At 34.9% G+C, this 23,325-nt stretch overlaps 1 protein-coding gene and 1 long non-coding RNA gene across 7 annotated transcripts in view; one reads left to right on the top strand and one right to left on the bottom strand.

Annotated features, from left to right (window-relative positions):
• PSPC1 (paraspeckle component 1) overlaps nucleotides 1-23,325 on the top strand; it is a 66,064-nt gene that overhangs the window by 24,441 nt on the left and 18,298 nt on the right. Inside the window, exons 7-9 of one of the 6 annotated variants that reach the window (XM_026841711.1) lie at nucleotides 8,196-8,253; nucleotides 12,274-12,443; nucleotides 15,774-21,784. The exons of the other annotated variants lie outside the window; for them this stretch is intronic. Coding sequence (XP_026697512.1) covers nucleotides 8,196-8,253; nucleotides 12,274-12,443; nucleotides 15,774-15,959 — 414 coding nt within the window. The 3' untranslated portion in view covers nucleotides 15,960-21,784. Of the gene's footprint in view, nucleotides 1-8,195; nucleotides 8,254-12,273; nucleotides 12,444-15,773; nucleotides 21,785-23,325 lie in introns of those variants that run through there. 6 annotated transcript variants of the gene reach the window in all.
• LOC113476309 lies at nucleotides 1,112-14,459 on the bottom strand. The gene is made up of 3 exons (XR_003397707.1): nucleotides 14,449-14,459; nucleotides 11,674-11,681; nucleotides 1,112-1,226 (listed from the first exon to the last, which is right to left on the bottom strand). It is a non-coding gene; the product is annotated as an uncharacterized LOC113476309 (long non-coding RNA).

Here is a 23,325-nt window from a genome sequence, read left to right as displayed (position 1 = left end):
TTTGTGGCCAAGATTCAAGAACAGGAAGTTCTTGCTGTAAGTTAATGTACTTGAAATATCCTTTGACTTAGATTTTGAGGAAAACTTGAGATTTTACAAGTCATGCTCAAACTAGTCTTAAGAAAAAAGATTACTTGCAGCAATATCTTTTGAGGATACCGATTGTTCATTCTTGAATGTTTTCAGTATTTGTAATCAGATTGCATTAATAAGACTTCACAGCTGCTATAGATGACAGTCTTTTTGAGTGCTAATGTGTACAATGAGATTTACATTTAGTTTTTAGTAAAAATGCATTGCAGTTTATGTGATCTTTCAGTGTCTTGATGCTCTGAAATTTGAGGGACCTCTGTGTGGTCTCTGGACTTCTTTTAGGTTAGCCTCATGGCTGTCTCTTTTATTTTAGTTCAGGGGATTATCAAATGTTGCTGGTTAGTAATGTGTCCCTTAAATGTGTTTGTAATGTGAGTAATATTTGTGCAATTAAACTGCTTTCTTCTCAAAAACCGTCAGTGTAGACCTGACTTAAAGATCGTGTGAGGACTGATGTATTGAAAGTAAGTCAGCTTTTCTTCAGATTGGGTGTTGGATCCAGCTGTAGGAGGATGTCTTAAAAAACAAAATATACTGGGAGGATCAAGTTACTTAACACTGTATATTCTCCTGAAAGAAAAAACAAACAAAAACTTGCATGTTTTAGAAAGTAGAAGCTATTGTTACCTAAAGAAGGAAAGATCTTCAACTATCTTCCTTCTTGTAAAGATCAGAAATGGCTGGTATTAAAATAAAGCTGAATTTGAGGAAATATGTAACTTTCTTTTTGAAAACAGTTTCTTCTAAATCTGTTAGAAGTGTTGAGTGTGTGTATTCTCTCAAACACAAAACTGCAATCCATTTCCATCTTTTTCAGTGTTAGGTGATGCACTGAGAGGCTTTTCAGTACTTAGTTAATGTAGTTCATAGAATCATCTAGGTTGGAAACGACCTTGAAGATCATCCAGTCCAAGCATTAACCTAACACTGACAGTTCCCAACTACACCAGATCCCTCAGCGCTATGTCAGCCTGACTCTTAAACACCTCCAGGGATGGGGACTCCACCACCTCCCTGAGCAGCCCATTCCAACGCCTGACAACCCCTTCTGGAAAGAAATGCTTCCTAATATCCACTCTAAACCTTTCCTGGCGCAACTTGAGGGCATTCCTTCTCATCCTATTGCTTATTACCTGGTTAAAGAGACTCATCCCCAGCTCTCTGCAACCTTTGGACATGCTCGAGTCATTCAATGTCATACAATTAATTTGTAGTGAGGGGCCCAAAACTGAACACAGGAATCAAGGTGCAGCCTCACCGGTGCTGAGTACAGGGGTAAGATCCCTTCCCTGTCCCTGCTGGCCACGCTAGTGCTGACACAAGCCAGGATGCCATTGGTCTTCTTGGCCACCTGGGCACACTGCTGGCTCCTGTTCAGCCGGCTGTCAGTCAAGCCACCCAGGTCCTTCTCTGACTGGCAGCTCTCCAGCCACTCCTCCCCAAGCCTGTAGTGCTGCTGGGGGTTGTTGTGGCCCAAGGGCAGCCCCCGGCATTTGGCCTTATGGAAACTCCTCCAGCTGGCCTCAGCCCATGGCTCCAGCCTGTCCAGGTCTCTCTGCAGAACCTCCCTACCCTTGAGCAGATCAATACTCCCACCCAACGTGGTGTCATCTGCAAACTGACTGAGGGTGCACTCGATCCCCTCATCTAGATCATCAATAAAGATGTTAAACAGGAGTGGCCCCAAAACCGAGCCCTGGGGGACACCACTTGTGACTAGCCGCCAACCAGATTTAACTCCGTTCACCACAACTCTTTGGCCCCGACCATTCAGCCAGTTTTTAACTGAACAAAGCGTGTGCCCATCCAAGCCACAAGCAGCCAGTTTCACCAGGAGAATGCTGTGGGAAACTGTCAAAGGCCTTGCTAAAGTCAAAGTAAACAACATCCACAGCCTTTCCCTCATCCAATAAGCAGGTTGCCTTGTTGTAGAGGATCAGGTTTGTCAAGCAGTTGTATAATGTAGTACTATCCTACCCAATTCTTTATTTCTTCCGTGTAAAATATGCTAGTATATGTTACAAGGTATATTAAGACTGTTTTAATATGTCGTGACACCTGTCTTGCACATTAATGTAAATTTAGGATTATTTTTTATTACAGTACATCTGTGATTTTAAGACTGAGGTAAATTTTTGTTTTGTATTTTTAGAGAGTAACTTCAGCTTAGAGTAGTAAATATTTTTATCTTGTTTTAACTGCATTTATTTTTATTTTCTGTGGGGTTTAGTTGCTGAGGACTACCCTCAGCAACTGACTGCTCTCCAAAAGATATAGAAGGGAAATGGTTGAAGGTCCCGCAGAATATGAACACTGTTCTTGTTTGTTCGCAAAACAGAAAGCAGAGGACAAAGATGTAGTGCATGGAGGGTTTTCCTAAATACATTCACAATTAATGAATCGTAAAAGATATTCCCCTATTTCAGTAACATTGATGCTTCCTTTTCAATCTTATCAAAATGATGGAAATATTTAAGAAATGCACTGGATTAATAATAAATGTTTCTTCCATAAGAGAAATCAGATTTTTTTTTTTTTTTTTTTTTTTTTTTTTACCATTAGGAATGTTTTTCCAACTTGTAGCATTTACTGGAATATAGTTATCTGCATATATTTCATGCAATATGCATTCCTGTTTTTACTGATGTAATAGGGTTTTTTAAATGTTTAGGTTTTTTTATGGTGTAATTAACTGAGACTTCTCCATCAACTCTCTATTCATGACTTGAGTCACCAAGGAGGAAATTGTCTTTAACTCTGCTCTAACCTTGTTACAGTGTTTTTTTCCAAAGACTTGAGTCCTGTTGACTTCTGTTAAACCTAATGAAAATTCTTTTCATTAAACTTCCTATTTAAAATTAGGGATGTGTATTTTCCTGTATGCTACATGTATTACAGCTACTTACTTTAGTTGTTATCTAGTTTAATGTATTTGCTTATGTAATTTTATGTGAGGTAAGAGGGCTTACTTTTTTCAGACTCCCAGGTGGGAGCAAGAATTCTATGAACTATTCAGTTCATAGAATTCTTGAGCAGTTTAGGCTAGAAGAGATCTCTGCTATCATTTACTATGACACCCAGTTCAGGGGAGGGATTAGCTTTTGGTTTATGTTGCAGTGCTTGGGAACACACAGAAATCTTAGGTTTTGAAAGAAGATTAGTATTTTTCATTTTAAATTATTTACTGTTACTGTGTGTGATGGAATACAATATCCCATAATAGTTAATTTTAACTGTTGTATCTTACATATAGATCTTAGTTAATGGATAAACTGAAGAGGGAAAGGTGACAAGAGAGGTGGGTGAAAGAGAAGGCTTTTATTACTTGAGCTCCTTGGTGGCAGCTTAACTTCCAGTGAGCTAGTCATTGACGTGAGCTAGTAGAATATACTGAGGAAAAGACAAATAATGCACAATCAAAAGTAATCCCCCAAATTCTAGTTTTGACTGCTAAACTATCAATTTTAACCACTTTTATGATTTTATGTCTTTAAAATATAGGCACCTTTTCAACAAGTTAAAATTTTGTTTAAGGATCTTATGCCTCCTGGAGAGGCCTTTGTCAATTTTTCTTTTCTAGAAAGAACTAAATGAAATAAACCACTTTAGAATGGAGTAATGAATTCTAGTAAGAGGAACAGAAATGTCATACCTATTTTGACAAATATAAACTCTGCTAGAGAATAGAGTTCCGTTTCCATGTTAATGAAAACAGGTGAGAATCAACAGCGCTGTGATTTTTGCTCTACGCACAACACCTAGATAAAGTGCTAATTAAGTTTCAGATTTTAATTGCAAGTTTAAGTTTATGGGGTAAGAGTTCTTTTTTTTTTTTGATAAAGTATTTTTTTGATGCTATGTCTTAGTTTTATTTTGGTCACCATTTCTTAACTGAAAGGTGAGTGAATAGTCCTGTGTTAATTGGGAGGTGCATGTCCTGGCCACAGATGCTTGAAGAAAACTTTGTGATCTGCTCTTTTCATGTTTTTGTTTATATCCTGCTTTTTGCTGTTCTAAAATATTACCATAATTTTTGCATCTTTATTTTGTATATTTATTCCATACCATAATTTTTGCATACTATGAATTTTGCATCTTTTGAAGGCAAGGTTTTTTTACTTCCTTTGGGCTGCTTCGATTGTAAGGCCTGTTTCTAGGAAAAAGGTAGTATTGATTTGTCAGTTAAAAAACTCGCTGTTTTATCACTACTTGTATTTTTATTTTCAGTGTGAGAAGGGAATTGCATCTGATACATTCTTTTTGTATCAATTCTTAAGTGTCTTTTCAAAATAGTAGCATGGTTTTATAGAGTGAATTTAAAAATCTCCTAATATATTTAAAAAATTTTGAAGAATCATCTTGGCAGTTCTCTGTGTACTTAGACTACTGGTATCAGTGGTGACTGAGGTGTAAGAATGTTGCACATGATATACCTTAAATGCTCAAGAATTTTTGTTTCTGATACTTGTAAAAAGGGTACAATCCATACTGTGTTAATGTATAATATATAATATATATGTAATTTAAAAATTGGGTGTATTCAATATTTTTGTGTAGATCTACTTTTTACAGTTGACATGAAACTGAGTTGGAATTTTGAAGAAATCTAATTTTAAATTCTTGTATCTGAAGTAATTAGCAAGTATGTTATAGCTGCCATCATAACAGTTTTTCTAAAAGCAAATTACTCAGAGGAATAAGACCTTCTTGAGGGTTGCTTGCTTTAGTGAGTTCTGAAGTGTTTTAGAAGAATCTTGCAACAGAAGTCATTTGGAAAGCTTTCTTTTGAGTTTTGTAAACAGTTACCCTTTTACAATGGGATATTTATTCTTTGCTTCCCTTTGTTTTTTGGTTGAAGGTGTTGGGTTTTTAAAAAAATCTTCCCAAAGTTGAAATTACACTTTACTATGCATTCTTTCTATTATGGCTTTCTTTTCCCCCTATAATTGCATATCATCCATTTTTCTTGTTCTCTTCCAGTTTAAGTTGTTTTCCCAGGTACTGCATGACTTCAGAGGTTCTTAATTGCCTCCCTACATATTTCTCTAGTAAAAGCTTAGCCCTCCTCTCTTTCTGCTCAATTTTAACTCCCTGTTATGGATAGTTACGAGTGGCTTCAGGGAAGGGGCTGGAGCAGGTTGCTACACAACAGAAGAATGGGCAGTTGCATAGTGAGGAAAAGAAGCTCTGAGAAGATAATGCTTTCATTCTTATGTTCTGCAAAGGGCTTGAGTATCGAAAGAATGAAGCTCTCAGGTGGGCTTGGAGTATCAGTCAGCACTGGTTCGGCTACTCTGTCATAGCTGCCTGTTGGTATTCCTTTCTGTCATATTTTGGGCAAAACCTCTGGAATAGTTAACCTAATTTACCTTAAGTAGTTTGTTTATGCTCACTAATAAATAGGTGTGTAGGACATGATGTGTGGGATAGGACTGAATTTTTGTTACATCAGGACTCCTGCAAATATAGGTTTTGGCAAATTATCAAAGTATATGGTTTTATATTTAATATATCAAGCATTTAATTATATTAATGATATATGCTGTCAGTTAACATTTTCTCTGTTAGTATTTTCTCTGATGGGTTTTATCTTAAATTTTCTAATTCCATGTTAACAGTATAGAAGAATTCCCCGTACAGAAAATTCAAAAGAGCGTGATAAATTGTGGACATAAAACAGTAGGAATAATAATTCTTGTAGGCATGTTGATAGACTAACAGGCAGCGGAGATCATAAGGCACATTTATGGATCTTGAGTCTATAGCTGAAATGTTTTTAAGTGGTAATAATTCAACACCAAAGTTAAAGCTACAAAATGGCAAATAATTACTTCATGGGGTTTTTTTACAAAGGTTAGACTAGACTAAAAATAGTAAAAATTACAGGTTCCTACCCCTCTCTTGTTGTACTTACTGTTAACTGAGGACTGGTAGCATTTTAAGCTGAGAAAGAAACGGTTTATTGCTAGGAAGTTTAGTGTGCTTTTTAAAAAAAGTATATGTTGTAGCTTGCCAATGCTTCTTTGCAAAGAAAATTAAGTCCTAGTAACTAGTACAGCTTTACAGCTCCCTACTTAACATCCTTATCTAGCTGGTATTGTATTTGTCCCTGCCTTAAATAGCACATTTCTTGTTTAAAAAAAACCAACCCTCCAATTGAGCCCAAAATGCGTCAAAGTTAGTTGTGTTCAGTAATTTGAAATCTGGTACTTTCCCTTGTAGCTAAAGAGTATCTTACAGCTATTTGTGGCATGCCCTGTTTTCACTTAAGCACACACTCGTGCACGCACAGTCTGATTAATGTAAACTGTTAGTCATGGTGGTTTTCTACCATGTTGGGCTAGGGATTGACATTAGGGATGATAAATACCACTTTTCCTTCTGCTGCTTCATGTCAGGGCAGGGCTGAGGTGTAAAAGCAGACTAGTGTCAACAAGGCTGCATGCTGAATTTTGTGATTAACTCTTTGGTATCAACTTGTGGGGTATGATTGATCTGAAAAGGACTGCTGATTTTACTTAAAATGTCAGTTGACATTACTGTGAAAGGTCTGATGAAGTAGTTGCATGTTTTGTTACAGAGTTTTAATGTGGGTTCTACAGTCAGAAGGAGAGGTCCTTATTGTTAATCAATGGCCTTTCATAGCTGGACCTTAAACCCTGCTTGAGCCTTTTAGACGAGCCCGTACTATTCCTTTCCATGCTAAGCCATACTCTTTTGAAAATAGCTTATGATCTTCTTATGTTAAGTACATTTTCTAGGTTAATACACAAATTCGACCTGAGAGCCTTTTGTCATATATCTTAGGACAGTGTCCCATACCAGGATATTTTTACAGAACTATTGACTCTGTTCTGTCAAATACTGGTGTTTGCTGCTTTAAGTGTGTGAAGATAGAAGACTCGCGTTTGGCATCCCAAACATGACTGAAGGAAAAGGAGTTTTGTGAAACCGTAAAAAAACTACAAATGTATTTTGATTTGATAGTATTTCTGTTTAAATGTTGCTTTTAGCAAGGCTGATTCAGTTGCTTAGTATATGGAATTGTTTTCAAAGTGCATTTGAACTTACACTCTTAAATCTTAAGTGGAATGATTTTCAGAATCAGGTAAATGTTTTGTATATTGCTTATTCTCAGCACATGTGTGTTCACTTAAGAGTGTAAAATATATGTTAACATCCTTGCAGAGAATTGAAGTAAGTTTCATTAGTTTTCATTTTGAACTGTGCATTTGTTTCTATTTTATCCTTTCAATGTAAACAGTAATACTAAAACCCCTTGGAATTATCTGTCATAGGTGTGCTTTTTTCCCCTAAGTGATGATTTTTGCAACTGGGTACTATCTTTTGAGTATTGTTTTACAGCAGACTGTGGTTCATGATCAGTAATGTCAGAAATCTTTTGTTGTTGGATAACTGAGCATCAATTGAATCTAGATCAATTTGGCATGTTACTTGTCTGCTTAGTATAAATGCATGTTACATAGTTTGTGTTGATACTATATCTTTATGCTGGTTTCAAAAGGATGGTCAGTATCTGAACTAACATAATAATAGCAGGATAGAATTTATCAAAAAATGTACCACCACCAAGTTAAGTCAAAGCTATTTGAACAAAAATGAACTGGCAGATGAAGTTTATATACTATAATGTAACACATCAGATCTTGGTTTCCAATCAACATAAGCATTGAGTTGTGAAGCCAGATTGACTGTATTATTGAACCACGGCCTTTATCCAGTACTGTAAGAAGACCTCTTCATTAATAGTTAAAATGTAAATATACTTCGTATTAATAAAAAACCTGCATGAAGGTAGATTCATTTGCAGTTGTAACTATTTGGGAGCTTTAGACTTGGTAAATGAAACTTGTGATACTTAACCTTTAGCATTATGCAGAAATGTACAGCATTGCTATATTGAACTTATTATTCCATTTGATGTTATAAAAATGGGAGTACAGTTACCTTTATTCCTTGTACATTTTTGTAATCAATGGAAACTTTTGAAACTTGAATTTTTTTTATGTTCATGGAGTAAATGGGAATGTTTTAAGTTCTAAGAATGATAGGTTGACCATGAAAACTATGTTTGCTTTCAGAGAGAACAGGAAATGAGAATGGGTGATATGGGTCCTCGTGGAGCAATAAACATGGGAGGTAGGGATCTGAAGGAAAAAGGCTTCTGTAATGTAAAATTTCTTTTTCTTTGGGACTGTACATGTTACTCAAGTATTATTAGTGACAACTACAGGTAAAAAGGAGTAAACAGTATTAGGAAATTAAAACCCCTCACATATTTTGCTTCCAAACAGCTGTTTTATTCCCCAAGGTGTATTTTTATTTTATTGTTTTGACTGCCTGTGGGAGAAAAATATGATGTGCAAGAAACAAAAAGGCAGGGAAAGGTTATACTCTAGAAATTATCTGATACAAAAAAAAAAAAAAGAGTTTTCTGTTCAGAAAGCATTTGGCATTCTTTTGGAGGGACTACTTACACAGAGAAGTTGTGACTGTAATTGCATGCAATGAAATGTACAGCTTAAAATTGGTAAGTTTTTGTTGATGCACCTGACAAAAGATTAATGAGTAATGTGGTTGGTATTCTACTAATTTATTGCAAGTCTGTATTTGCAAATGTTTTCAGTTCACTTTTGTGACTTAAAATACTGTCACAGCTAAAAACATTACTGTGAAATCTAGAAAAGTACATTCTTAATAATTAGTGTTTTGCTCTATAGATGCAGACTGAAAGAGTTTGGAATCTTCTCTAGAATATCTGCTTTTAAACAAGACTAAAACGTAAAATATTTCTTTAAAATGCAAATCTCATTAAACTATGTTAACTGTCAATGTGTGTCTCTTGGAAGCTTCCTGATGTTCATTTAAAATAAGATGATAATTTAAAGAAAAGTTAATACTATTTTTACGTATTTTAAATTTGAAAGTATACACAAAACTTAGTAAACATTGTCACTTGACCTTTTACATAATGCGAATTTATAGCCTAATGAATCTACTCAGTCCAGGTTTTAAAATGTTACTCACCATTTCCTTGCATTTGTTAATTGAAGCACATTTATAGCTGCAAAATAGAAATAGGCTTTTTCTGACAGTGAAGAGCTTTAAAAATAATTCTAAAGGAAGACATTGTGGAATTATCTACAAATAATAAGCTGAAGCATAAATTGTCACTAAATTTTTTTATTTTATAGTTTTGCATATTGCGGTTTACTTGAAAATTTAATTTAATTAGGAGACTCTGTAAATGTTGATACTGTGCAGTTGTCCAGATCTGCAAGATACACTTCTTATGTACAGATTTTAAATGTGTAGTTATAGTAGTAGGTTCACAGCCCTTTTCTGGTCAGGTTTTAATGCTTGACAGTGATGTTCTTCATAATCTTGCTTTGTAAGCTTTGTGCTATGACTTGATTTCAAACTTGATACAAATGCTTTTAGCAATAAATGTGTAGTTCCAAAAGAAGTTATAGTAACAGGGAACTACCATTTTAGACAGGGAAAAATATTCGTAGTGAATAGTTAAAGATAGTGTTTGTTGCCACAGTATCTGGATTTTAGTTTAGCTCAGTATATTTTTTTTTTCCTCCAGCCCGTTAACAACCCCACCACTACAACCAAAAAAATCCAACCCCCAAAACCTGCAGTAGACCTTTAATTGTTGATCTTAGCTTCCTTTCTCAACATTTCTGTTGGAATTGTAACTTTTTAATTGGCCTTTACCTGTGCCATTTGTGATTTTTTTTTTTTTTTTTTTTTTTTTTATGTGTGACACTGGGGAGCTGGAGTATCTTCAGTAGTAGAAATACCTGCATGATAGGGTTATTGGAAATCAAGGTACCTCTGTATCAGATTTAATTAGTTTTGGGATGACTTGTGCAGAACCACTCATTTTTACATTTTCTGCAGCAGACAAGTTCTGAGAATCTGTGTCTCAGTACAGGGGGGCAAAAAAAAGGGTTTTTTGGGAACTGTCTCTGCATTGATGAGGATTATTGACCATGGCAGTTGGGACCTTGGCATGTGCAGTTTGGACACTTAGAGCATACTTTTTCAGCCCCCTGTATTCCAGAAAAAGACCTTTTCTTAGTGTCTGTGCATTGTGTCATGAACACTCGTCACTGCTTTCCATCTATTGCTGAACCTGGTCCAGTGAATTAACTGCTAAAGTCAATGTACCACAAAAAAAAGAAGGGGCAATCAAGTGGTTAGCTCTTAAGGGTCAGCTTTGGAGATAGGAGGTCCTCTGCGGTATAGCTAAAATGCTGTAGTGACCTCTTGATGAAACTGTGAATTACACTCCCTGTCCTCATGTCTGAGCTGACTTTACCTGAAACTGGCTTAATAATGCAGAGGTTTGATAGTCACTGTACATCACCCTGGAAGCAATATGGGTGTGTTTGTATGATATGGAGGATAAGAACTTTTTTGCAGTTGAAGTGTAAGCAAACACTACTTGTGTGTGGCCAGCTAGCTAAGGTTAATTAGGTTGGTAAGCAAGCCAAAAACGTGAGCATTGTCTACTTTTAGTAAATGGCACTATTACCAGCACTAAGCACTGCCAATCATGATAGTCCAGCAGAGTACTTCTAGCCTCTGAAAACAAAGGTTTCTTCTTATACTAGCAGTTTTATTTCCATATTTAGTCACTGAATGGATGCCACTAAAAGACTTTTAGGACATACTAAACTATAATTCTCTTAAATTGTAGCACAATCTTCTATGTGCTACATTAACTGATCATGCTTATGTGTAGGTAGGAAGTATCTGACTTGTGCATACCTTTGTTTTGGCTTAGTTTCATAGGGAGCAGTCTTGGAGTTTCTTATTACTAAGCTCATTTGAGTTCTGCTTTTCAAAATTACAGGATTTTTCTCTTTTCAACATGCTACCATGTTGCATGTATTGTTTTTGCTAAGCAGTTTGAAGTTGGCTTGTGTATAATCAAGCTCAGATATGTAATTTTAGCAGCAGTATCTTGGATGCACTGACTGCTGTGTTACATGAACTCAGGGCAGGTAATAAACATGCAGTTTTGCATACCTGCAGATATACTGTATCTGTGCTAAATGGCCTGCTTTCAATGATGCACATTTATATATTAATTACTGAAGAAGTTAGGGTTGTGATGAGAGGTGAGAGGTTGATTTTTGAAATAAATTAGCAGGTTTATTAGTCTAGTAATATGCCACATTTCTTGATACTCTTGTATGTTGTCAGGACTTAAAACATAGGCTGCAGTCCAAAGGCGTGTCTTTGATTATCAGATTTTGGATGCACACTTGCCTGAAAAGGGTGGACTATTGCTGGGAGGGCAGGGACTGCTGATGATAATATAATAGCAGATGTAAAATAAATAAATAAATATAAAATCAGATTTTATTCTTCCTTATAACATGAGAAAAATGTTCTGAAAGCAATTTAACCTACCTGTTGAGTATGTTAGTGGGTACTGGTGGAGTGGTGTTTCTTAGTGCAATATTACAGCTAAATAATCTCAAAAAGATGTTTTTAAACTTCTACCTCTTGCTGTGAATCAGAGTTTTGGAGGAGACTAACTTTCAGTTCTAACAAAACTTCCCTTAGTTTTCTGGTGCTTACTAATAAAGTATATTTAAATGCAAGATTATTTATGACATATTACAAATAATTTATTGCAAAGTTGAGTACCATCTTTGGTATTGCTTTTAGATGTTAGAATACCCTGTAACATTATATACAATTAGCACAGTACTGGTAGAACAGTTCTTGCAAATGTATATTTAATATGTTATAATCTCTAAAAGAGCCAAGTTGTTTTATAGCTGCTAATTACCGCAAAATCACTTGAGATTTTTGCTAACTTGTGGTGTGTATACTGCATATGTATGCTACATGAACACTCCAAATTCTGCACAGAAACTGTACAGCTATATTTAGCTGTGAAGTTCAGAATGTTCAAATACATGAAGCAGATTATATAATGCAAAATAATAGGGATTAATGAAAATCTGTTTAAAAGCAGATGATTGAGATAAATGTACAGTCTCAAAGAATTTTTTTTTTTTCATTTCAAGTATTGGAAGTCTTGTACATTTGGCTTTTTAAATATTGTAAATTGTTTGTTTATTCTTGTAAAATTCAGATAGGACAGCTCTAAGTATAGATTGTTTTGCATAGATGCGTTTAGCCCAGCACCTGCTGGTAACCAAGGCCCTCCTCCAATGATGGGTATGAATATGAACAACAGAGGAACTTTACCTGGCCCTGCAATGGGTCCTGGTCCTTCCATGGGACCAGAAGGAGCTGCAAATATGGGAACACCAATGATGCCAGATAATGGAACAGTGGTAATGTATCACAAATTTAATTACTTTGAATAGCTGTCATGTTTCACGGCCCATTTTTGTTACCAAAGATATTTTCACACTGAGTAAAAACATGTTACATGTTTTGAATCTGTTAAAAGTAATTGTTAAAACTTGTTCATGTGAATAATTTATAACACGGAAGGGAAATCTTTATTTGATATTACTGTGAAAATCCTACTTCCCTTAGGAACAGGGTGAGTTCTTTGATCAGTAACCAGACTTTAAATTGAAGTTAGAATGTACCACACTCGTGGCAGAACTTACCATCTATGACCTGTCATGTAAAACTCAGCGATAAGAAGAAATGACTTCTGTGAAATGAATAAGGAAGAACATAGCAGAGTAATCTGTAAAATTAGGTATTTGCTGTTTTTTTCTTTTGTGAAACTGAATTATTTTTCTTAGCTTGTTGGGAGTTCTGATGAACAGTTAAATGTTGGAAGCTATGTAGTGTGAAGATATCTTTGTGTAAACTATTGAATTTTTTTAAAGCAACTTAGTGGGTTTTTGTATTTCCTTTCTAACACTGTTGAAAGCATGGGATTATGACAGTAATTATGTCACTTAGAAAATAAGTATACTGACACCTGTTAGGGGTAACTGTCATATCAATACAGGAAAAATAATATTGCCCAGTTGCCAAGGGTGGTAGGGAATGTCTTGTATGCATCTGGAATTTTTTATCAAGAGTAGGTATTCATTGGGATGCAGTTAAAGCACTAGCCATTTTTGCTTTGTTCTCATAGCAGGTCCCTTTTCCTAGCTGTAATGTCTTACGTAGAGAAACAACTGTATAATCTTTAACCTATTTTTTACATATTTTTCAGTATTATTCTGTAAATAGATACTTGAGATGTTCTAGTGGTAGTGTGATATAAAGGAGTATATGTTATAAGCAGTGACTCCATTATAGTTTTATTGGAACACAAGCATTTTGTAGCTGTATTTTTTCATATATGCCATTTCAGCAGTATCCATCTGTGATTGAACAATCTGTATAATGAACTCTGGACAAAATCCTTTGTTCCTTAAAGGAAAATAAGATTTTGATTGAGTACAAAATATATGAGTCTGGTCTTTACCAGTTAAAGGAGAGGATTTCACTTCACATCGTAGGAGCCAGCTCATTTTATCAGTTGTGTCATTTCTCACAAAGATGAGGGTATGCTTTTCACAAAATGCTGTTTTCAGAGATGCTTTTGCTGGCAACTGTTGTATACTGGTCACCTCTGGAACACTCTCTTGTGATTAGACACTGAAAAAGAGATTTAATGAAAAGAACATGCTATCTGTCTCAAAACTGTTGTTTTTCTACAAAAAAGTCATTCCAGGTATGAAAATGAAGGGAATATACTGACAGTTCAAAATGCACGTTTTAAGCCAAATATTTTTTACTTCCATTTTCTTCTGCATGCTTCTGAAGGACAAACTAGATGCCATGATTTTCCCCCCGCCCCCCACTTCGGACTTTTAAGGTTTTTAATTAAGGGTACAGGCCCCTACAGAAAGGCCTGGCCATATTGTATCTTCCCTGTTGTTGGAAAGACACTTTAAAGATCCTTTAAGGGTTGTCTGCTAAAACACTGTAAGAGTTAATTTAAGTTTCCACTGAGAGAAATGGAGAATATGCTTTATAAACCAGAAATACAGTTTTCATTTTTTCAACTGGATGTGTTTCAGAAGTCTTTAGGGGAAAGTTGAAACAATCTTATTTTTGTTCTACTGGAGTGCTTTGAAACATAGTTTATCTTCGAACATAACTTCTTAAAAATAGCTTTTTTTCTACCGATACTTTACTGTAGGTAGGTAATTACTTCGGTTTTCTTGTTAGTTGGAGAGAGGGATCCTTGTTGGAAAGAGAACTTGACTTTTTATCAGTAAGTCAAATGCAAAAAATTGTCAGGAGTATGTGATAAGCCATTTGTTGAAATTCATATTCACTCCTTATAAGCTGGTATGAGTTAAATTCTGAACAATTTTTAACCAGTGCTGCAGATTTTAAGGTACTTTGGTGTAGTAGTAGATCTTTATGCAGCTGTTGAAGTAACTTTTTCCTTATGCAGTGTCAAAATTTAAACAATGCATATATATATATATATATATATATAAAATTATCTAAGTTGTATATCTTTTTATAAAGATATAATGCTGTTTTTAAATAATATATATAGAGATGAATTAGCAGACTTTAGAATTGTCAAGCACTACTACTATTATGGAAGTTAGACTTTCAGAAGAATTCTTCTGATTTGGGCATATAAATGAAGTGCTAGTGTTGAGTATTGTTGAACTTGAATACCTGAGCAGTTAACCTAGATCTCTGTACAGAAGGAATTTCTTCTGAAAGCATAACTATCCTCAACAGGTAAATGATAAGTTATTTCAAGATCTGATTGTACTGTATATCTGTGATTTTAACGGTTTATGTTATATTGAGTTAATGTTTTAAATTTCTTCATGTGGGGTTCTGTTTTTAAACACTTGCATAAATACTAAACTGTAAGTGTTCAGATGCATGTTTTCTGTTTCAGGTCTTAATTCCATAGCCAAATCTGTGTAAGCACATATACCTTTATTGATACTAGTCACAGAACTAAGGAAAGTAAATGTGGAACATTAACTGCATTTTCATCTTATGTTGATATTTCAGATTAAGCTTTAGGTTTATACCAAGTTTTTTTTTAACTAAACATAGTCCATTTATGCATTTTGTCACTAGTTGTGTCAGTTTATTTGGACTAGGTTTTAAAAGTCTAACTAAAGATTCCTAAGTGCAGTACAAAAGGCTGACTCCAGGTAGTATGGACTGAAATATCCACAGATATAAAGTCTTTAGGTTATATTGCTATTAAAAGAGTAAACCTGCAGTCTCTAGATATACAGAAGCTCGTGTTTTTTCCCTAGTTTGACAATATTTCTGTGTCTAATTTATTTTAGGGAGAAACATTGTAGTTGGTATGTAAGGCAGAATAGGCTCAGGTATAAAATTGTTTGCTGTGTCTTCTGCTACGTAGAGAATATGTATTGCTTTCGATGTGCTTGAAAGGATGAAGTTATAGTCAGCACCAGAGTTGGTCTTAATATTAATACTTAAGTGTTTAATTTTAAATTTACTTTCCAAAGTTGGAGCATAACATTAGCACTCTTTAATTTCCAGCTCTTTTTCCATAATAACTAATTGAATTGCTCCTTTCTTCCCTCTATGTGTGATCCTGATTCTACTGGACTATCTGCTGAACTTCATGACAACATCACTTGTGGTTTTTGTTGTAACTCACATTTGGCATGTTCCAAATGGACTTGTATTAGCATAATGAGAGATTCCCTCAAGGAGGTCCATCACAGATGGGTTCACCTCTGGTTAGTAGAACGGGCTCTGAAACTCCTCAGCCGCCAATGAGTGGTGTAGGTGCCGTGAGTGGTGGACCTGGTGGCTTTGGTAGAGGAAACCCAGGGGGCAACTTTGAAGGACCTAACAAGCGTCGCAGATACTAAAACTTATTTCATTCCTTACTGTTTAGAAATTCCAGTAAAACTATACAGTGATATGCCTTTATAATTTTAGCTGTTATCTGGAAACGGTTTTATTGTTATTGTAGTCTTTAAAACAGTTTATTTTGTAAAACTTCTTTTGTATTCAGTCATAGGCTTTGTAGTATAGAGCAGAAACGATGCGGATCATTATGTAAGGCAATGTGTTTGTGACTAGCAAAATACAATGTGTGACTATGCTGTAAAACGTGCAGTTATCTGATTACAATAAAATATAAAAATCACTTGAAAGGATTTTGGGAATGTTATTACTAATGTTGGGTGAAAATAATTTTATGCTTAATTATAAGTGGCATCATTCTCATTCTTATGTAGTTTCTACTATGTGTCAAGAAAGTCCCATTAATAGTGAATGTTTAGCAAAACTGCATGTTGCAGTACATACTATGAACAATTTATAACACAACTTTTGTTTGTTTTGACTTCTGAAGAACATCAAACTTTATACAAAGTGTTCTCAAGGATACTGTGTTCTTGCATCTCAGTCTCCCTTTGCAAACTTAGTCACCACAGGCTTATCAGCAGAGTATCTCTCACTCATATTACTGGAAAATTTAACTTGGGGGGGAAAAAAACTTTGGAAAAGGAATCTGTATGTATGCTTTATTCATAACAGTATGAATGAATTTGCCTAAATCCTACTTCTACAGAAGAAAAATTAAGACATCTGTGTGTTCTTCTGATCATTAAAGTATGTTGCTGTTGCAAGGAAGGAGACACTTGTGCAAGCTGGTTTAATGCCTTCCACTGCCTAATGCATCATTATATGTTACCCCCAGTGGTTGGTTTGAATAGAAACAAGTCTGTTATCAATGATTAATTGTTTAATTCGGAGGCAAATATATGTTTTCCAGTTAAAATAATTGTTCACTTAGGGTAATATGCATTTAGAAAGATTGCACACGACTGCTGATAAATATTTTACAGAATGATGAATTTGAAAAATACCCATTTCCAACACAACTCAGGCTAGATTTGCTGATTGTGTCTTAGAGATAAAACATGATAAAAGCTATTAGGAAGCTGCTTATGATATGGATTTTCAGTCATGGAAGATGATGGAAAAGACCTATTGGTTCTATTCCTGCAGTGGCAAGAAAGTAGGGATATTTTTTGTTACTGTTGCTTTTTTCTTGTGCAAAATAGTTGTAAAATATCAGTGTTCTATCGGTTCACTTATGTTTTCAGAAATAGAAATTAATGAAATTTATCTGCATGAATAGTGATACTAAGTTGATTAAAAAAGTTTGAGATAACATGCCCTAATTATATCAAAATGATATGTATGTAGCTTAAAGCATGGGATGCAAGCAGCAGAGAGAGCATGTACGTGTTACTACTTAATATAGCAGTTATGGCCTTGGTGAATTGAATTATGAGCAAATGGGTAACAGGAAAACTGTGGCATTGATGGCATTTTGGAAGTAAGTTTATTTAAATTGCCAGTGTTATATGGCTTAAAACAGAGATTGTTTTGATACAATTCAGGAGTTATCACGTGGGTAGGTTCTCACTTGTGTCATGTGCAACTACTAAGCATTTTCATCTAGACTGTGTTTCATGTTGCCCTTTTGTGCTTGACCTGAGATACATGCCACACTTTATTGTTTGCAGTGCAATAGTGAGTTAGGTTTAAAGTCTGAATTACTCTTTCCCTTACTTATATGTATCACGTTACAGCACTTATTCTTCCAAAAAAACCCCTGTAACTGGTTTTATGTAGCACACTATTCCTAAAACTCAACATTTGGGCAAATTACTGTTTTTTCACAAGGGTCTAAACTAGTGTTTACATGTAGTAACTACTTAAGCTCTCTGCTTTGGTATACTGCATTTAGTGGAAAATGCAGTTTACATTGGTGTCTAGTTGTGTCTAAATATTAAATTACTTCTGTCTCATCTTTTTTGCCCTTACACATGATGGTTTTTATGGGGATTGAGAAAGTACTGGTGTGAGTTGGTAATTCCAGACTGTAAAGATATGTGGAACATGTTTTAAGCATTACTTGAACTAGATTCAAGAGGTCTCTTCAGTTTTTCAAAGGAAAAGGCTGTGTCATTCAGGTGTTGTGATTAACTCCTGTATTTGTTTAGATATATACACACCCTCATCCTTGTAGTATCTGAGTATGTTTCAGAAGTACATTAAAGATTACCAAATCTGCAGAAAATGGTTCATTCTTTCCTTGCCAGCCTCGTGCTATTTCAAGTGCGTGTTTACTGCACTGCATTTTTGCCAGCAAGCAGAGGTATGTATGTATTTGAAAGTTGTAGAGTAATATTAAGTAATATTAATTATTTTCATTCCATAGTTGTGAGCTGCCCTTCCCGTAAAACTGACTTGAATGGCTCTGCTGCCATGGTAGCAGTGGATTTTTCTGCTGTCCTTATTGCAGAAAATCATCTAATCATAGAATACCAGGTTGGAAGGGACCTCAAGGATCATCTGGTCCAACCTATCTCTCATTTTAAATATCAGTGAACTGAGCCTTTAAATCCTAAAAAATAAATACAGAAATGTTGAATTTGGGTACTCTTTAAAGATGAAGAATGCCTTTGGTAGCTGATGACAGGCTGACAAATTCTGCTCTTAATAAAAGCTTTCTTAGGGCTGCCTGGCCATGTTGATTGTCTACAGCTCCACTGTAAAGAGAGTGGTTTTTATTTTGCCATATGTGGTAGTAACTGACTAGCTATATGATAATTTTGTTAAGAATGGTCCCAATTTGTTTCCTAAAAATGGTATGTAGATGTGGCCAAGCAGTCTTTTTGCTTGAAGGTGCCTGTGTGCTGGAAGTGGTTAATTTTTCTTGTTCCTCATCTGTCCAATCAGTATCATTTTTTTTGTGTACACACGTACTTAAGTTTTTAACTATGTTTGGTTTGTTTGACTAGAAAGCACTATTAAGTCTTGACTCTCTTTCTTTGCTCTATGGTGTGGTAAATAAAATAAGCCTGGAGAGGATATGAAATTGACTACAGTGCACTTTTGGTTGTACTGGCTGAGTTTTTACATTATTCCTGAGACTTCAGTCTAAACTGCTTAGTTTTCATGTGAGATACAATTTTAATTTTAAATATAGCAAAGCTTTACTATGCCATTTAAGTAAAAGAAACACCACCACCAGAATCCAGCTAGTCTAACTGCATTTGCATTTATCACCTCACTCATTTGAAGGGGAGCTATTGGGCACTTAAAATAAATAGAAATAATTTTGATTGTGAGTTAGTTTATTTGTAGTTCTGTCCAGTGTGCTCATTAGATAAAGCACATTGATATTTTGGGAAACTTGGTGGTGATTCAAGTATACTTAACTGTATTTATTTCCTAAGAAAAATACAAATTACTATGGATTACCTGGAAAAATTTCTGACCTTAAGTTGTTTTATGTATTGTCTACATCTTTTTTATCCAATTGGACATAAAGATATGATGAACTGGAGACTCTTATTAGAACAAAAGATTAAAATAGATGGGAAGAAAACAATATGAACTGTTAGATTAATTTAATTTTAAACATAATCCAATAGGATTTTATAGTATGCATTCTTTGAGGACCATTCTGATTTAATGTATACTGTCATTTAAAAATGTTATACCAAACTAATTTTTTCCCTTTTCCACTTTTGATTTCAAATTCCTTTTAAACTTGAAAAATAGAAAATCTGTAATTACAAATTCCATTGAAAGGTACTAAATACAAATGCATTGACTTTTGTGAAGTACTTATTGTTAAACAGTCACAGTCTGCCTTGAGATAACTTGGCTAAAAAATGAAGAAATAACCAGTCTAAAGGAAGATTCTCATGTGAAAAACAATACCCTGTAAGCCTTTTGAAGGGAGAATATGCTTTGAGGTGAGATGTTCAGCAAGAGTGGCGTGCTCTGGTGGCATGAAGCTGATTTTACTTAAGCATGTTGTGGAAACTAATTTTTTGGCATATTTCTGAATACATATATTTTTTTATATAATAAGTTGGACCATAATTCTTCCCTTCTCAATGAAGACAAGTCAAAATAAATGGTAATTGAACTATTAAAATGGAAGGGAATACTGGGTAGAAACTGATGGGATAAGTTTACATTGGACCACAATTGTGAATGGATTCTCAGTCCCATTCCTGAGGCTTGAAGTGGTGCATATTCATATGTGGTTTCACAGAGTCTGCATCCAGCATCTCTTGCTAGGTTGTGCCTGGGGCAAAGACTGGAGGACTTGAGAGAGCACATATCTCAAATGCTATTTAATTAACTTCTCAGGAGCTCTGGATTTATTAATTTGGGCACTGCACTGTCATTAAGATGCAGAACTGTCTTGGGATTTGGTGCTTTCCTTGTGCTGCCAGCTGGTATGATGAAATACCAGTCCAAATTTCCCCAGTTCGTTAATAGTGAGGAGGGAGGGAGTATGGCCTGTGGAAAATACAGAGGCTGGACATTACTCCTTTAGATTATTGGTTAGTCAGTGCTAGTTTAGTGGCAAACCTTGAACTGTATTATCCTTAAAGCATTTGCTTTCTTAAAAATCCATTTAATTAAATGTGAGATGTTAATAGAAGGGTTGAGTAAAAACTTTCAATATTTAATGTGAGGTATAATTTTTCCTGTTGGATTGGCTTTTGGTATATCCTTCTGGGTTATACCATAAAATATACTTGTTCTTAGTAGGTAGTCTCACCAATTTGATGTTTTGTTATGAAATCTGTTAATAGTTTTGAATTTCCCCTCATAAAATATTTTAAAAATCATAGCTGTAGGCTTTTCAGGTTTGTTTTCACAGTAATCCATGAAATACTGGTTTATCAAAATTAAGTTATGTATGTCTAATGTAAATTGTGAAATAGATAAACTGAACATTAAATTTTCATGAGAGCAATACTTTTGATGATTTTAAATGCATGGAAACAAGCCCTCAGTGTGTTCGTTTTCGGTGGGATAGATTTAATAGGTCTTTTCCATCTTGAACTTCCTTAACCTATTATAAAAGTTACTATAATTGAAATTTGGAGGTATTCAGATTAATGACCTCAGCCTGACTTTAAAAGCAGTAAAAGATGGATTTCTTCAGAAAAGCAGTTTAGAACAACCACCATTTGTTCCTAATTGAGGTAACTATTCAGAAAAGCTTAAATTCAGAGATACTTGTAGCATATTTATAGGTAAACCTGTTTTGATATAATGATTATTTTATACCCAGATCATAATGAAAGGAAAAAAAAAAATTTGTAAACGTGGGTAAAAACTTACTGATTTGTATGTAGTCCCTCAATAGAGAACAAAATGCTCATAGTAAGAGGTATGACATTCAAAAGGAACGTAACTGTTACTGCATAAATGTGTTGATAAGGTTTTTCTATTTGTTTTGGTAAACAGTTTGTCTAGAGCTTCTGTTGTTCCTAGTTCTACTTGTGTGCTTTTATATCTTAATTTCTGTAGAGTAAAGCATAGCTGTATGAATTTACATGCTAATTGTATGCGGGATGTTAAGTGCTTGACTTGAAGTGCAGCGAGAATAAAGATATTCTTGCCTTAATTTCTCACTAAAAGAATTTTCATAGAACCTTGAACAGGAATAAGTGTGAAGGGTCCTGTATGTAAATGGAAAAAATGTGGGAAAGGGGGAATAAAGTAACATAATAAAGCATATTCCTCTCATTTTTAATTTTGTATCTACAGGAATTCACAAAAATAACTTAAAAGCTTGTTATACATGAAAACCACAAACTAACTAATTTTTAATGGAAAAGATGGAAACACCAGTTACATTGGATTTTTTAAACTTTGAGTTTAGTTTGTGCAGATGGCCAAGAAATACCAGGAAAACTGAAATGAATTAATGTTTAAAAAAATCTTTTAATATTAATGGGATGTAGGTTGGGGGGTGGTCACTGCAGTTGGATATGTTTCTTCTGTTATGAAATTGTTCTGTAGGACTTTATTTTTGTGGCTGAATACAGCAACTGTGTACAGTATACACACCTCATGTTGTCGTAAGTATGAAACAACTGATTTTAAGATTGTGAGCCTCTCATCAGACAAGTGAGAATCCAGTCTTACACCCTTGCATCATAGCCAGAGAAGCACCAAACAGAAGATGGTGTAAAGGAAAATAAAATAGTGAATATTTATTAATAATTTTGGGATAGGATTAAGGCATTTTCAGTAGGTTTTTGTCTTAATTTCACTGTATCAGTTTTTATTTATGTGAAAGGGAAAGTATTTTTATTCTCAGTGAATATTTGAAAGGAAAAACAAAACATCCCTCCCAAAAAACAAAACAAACCCAGTGCCTAACCATCCCCAAGCAAAACAGGTTTTCCCTCTTTAAATAACCACATATACTTAAGCAAGTTGGAAAAGGAAATGTAATCTTAAGATGTGAAAAACACATGGATTTATTGTAATTCTTTTTGCAGCTGTTTGCTCTTGGTGTTTTGGGCATTTTAATGTGTTTCTTCTTTTCAAAACTCTATTACTGTTGATTATTTGCTGTAAAAGGGTTTATTCTGAAGTGCTGTTACTAAGCTTTAAATATTTTTATGTAGTGTGAAATTGCAGGAAAATCCCCTGCATACATGAGCTATCACAGTACTGTAGAATGCAGTCTTCAAACTGCCAGCTGGAAGTCATCTTTCAGGCTGCTTACAAGTGTTTTAAGTATTTGTATGCTAATAGAAAATTTGAAATATTTCTGTGCATATTTGGAATAATAAATACATACATTGCTGCAGATGTGAATAGCCCTTTGCCCTCCTTGCTGCTTGGTTCTGCTTCCTGCCTGCTTCGTGCCACTGTTGCATCTCTGTGCCCATGCAGTGAGAAGGGTAAAAGAAACTGAGTGAAAATTACTGATTCTGCTCATTTCAGCATGGAAGAAAAAGAACAGCGAGGCGTGGGCAGTAGAGCAACACTTCATAACTCTGCAGACATTAGGTTAGTTTGTGCTATATCTACATGCCACATAGAGAATGTAGTTTTATATATGTTCTCATTAGGTGGGTTTGGATGACTTCAGTACTTCTAAGACATACATAGCTTGTAAGGAATATGTTGAGGGCTTCAGATGTCTGAATAGCATGGTTATGTTTTATGTTCTTAGTGATAGTTGGCCCAAGAGGGCAAGTATTTGAAGTAATGAAGAAAAAAAGGTACGTGAAAACGTTGAGCCAAATTATGTGAGTTTGATATGTCCACTTTCTGCAGTTGCCAAGAAGGTTACATGCAAGCCAGTAAAATATGGAAAATAGTGTTCATGATTTCTCCAGGAAAGATGATACACACAGTTGCTTTAGAGAAGCAAGACTATTC

This window comes from Athene cunicularia (assembly GCF_003259725.1).
Source record: "Athene cunicularia isolate RWA chromosome 1 unlocalized genomic scaffold, athCun1 chr1_part1, whole genome shotgun sequence".
In the NCBI taxonomy this organism is placed as follows: Eukaryota; Metazoa; Chordata; class Aves; order Strigiformes; family Strigidae; genus Athene; species Athene cunicularia.
The sequence above is the reverse complement of the archived record's forward strand: the minus strand, read 5'-3'. Positions and strand labels throughout refer to the sequence as shown.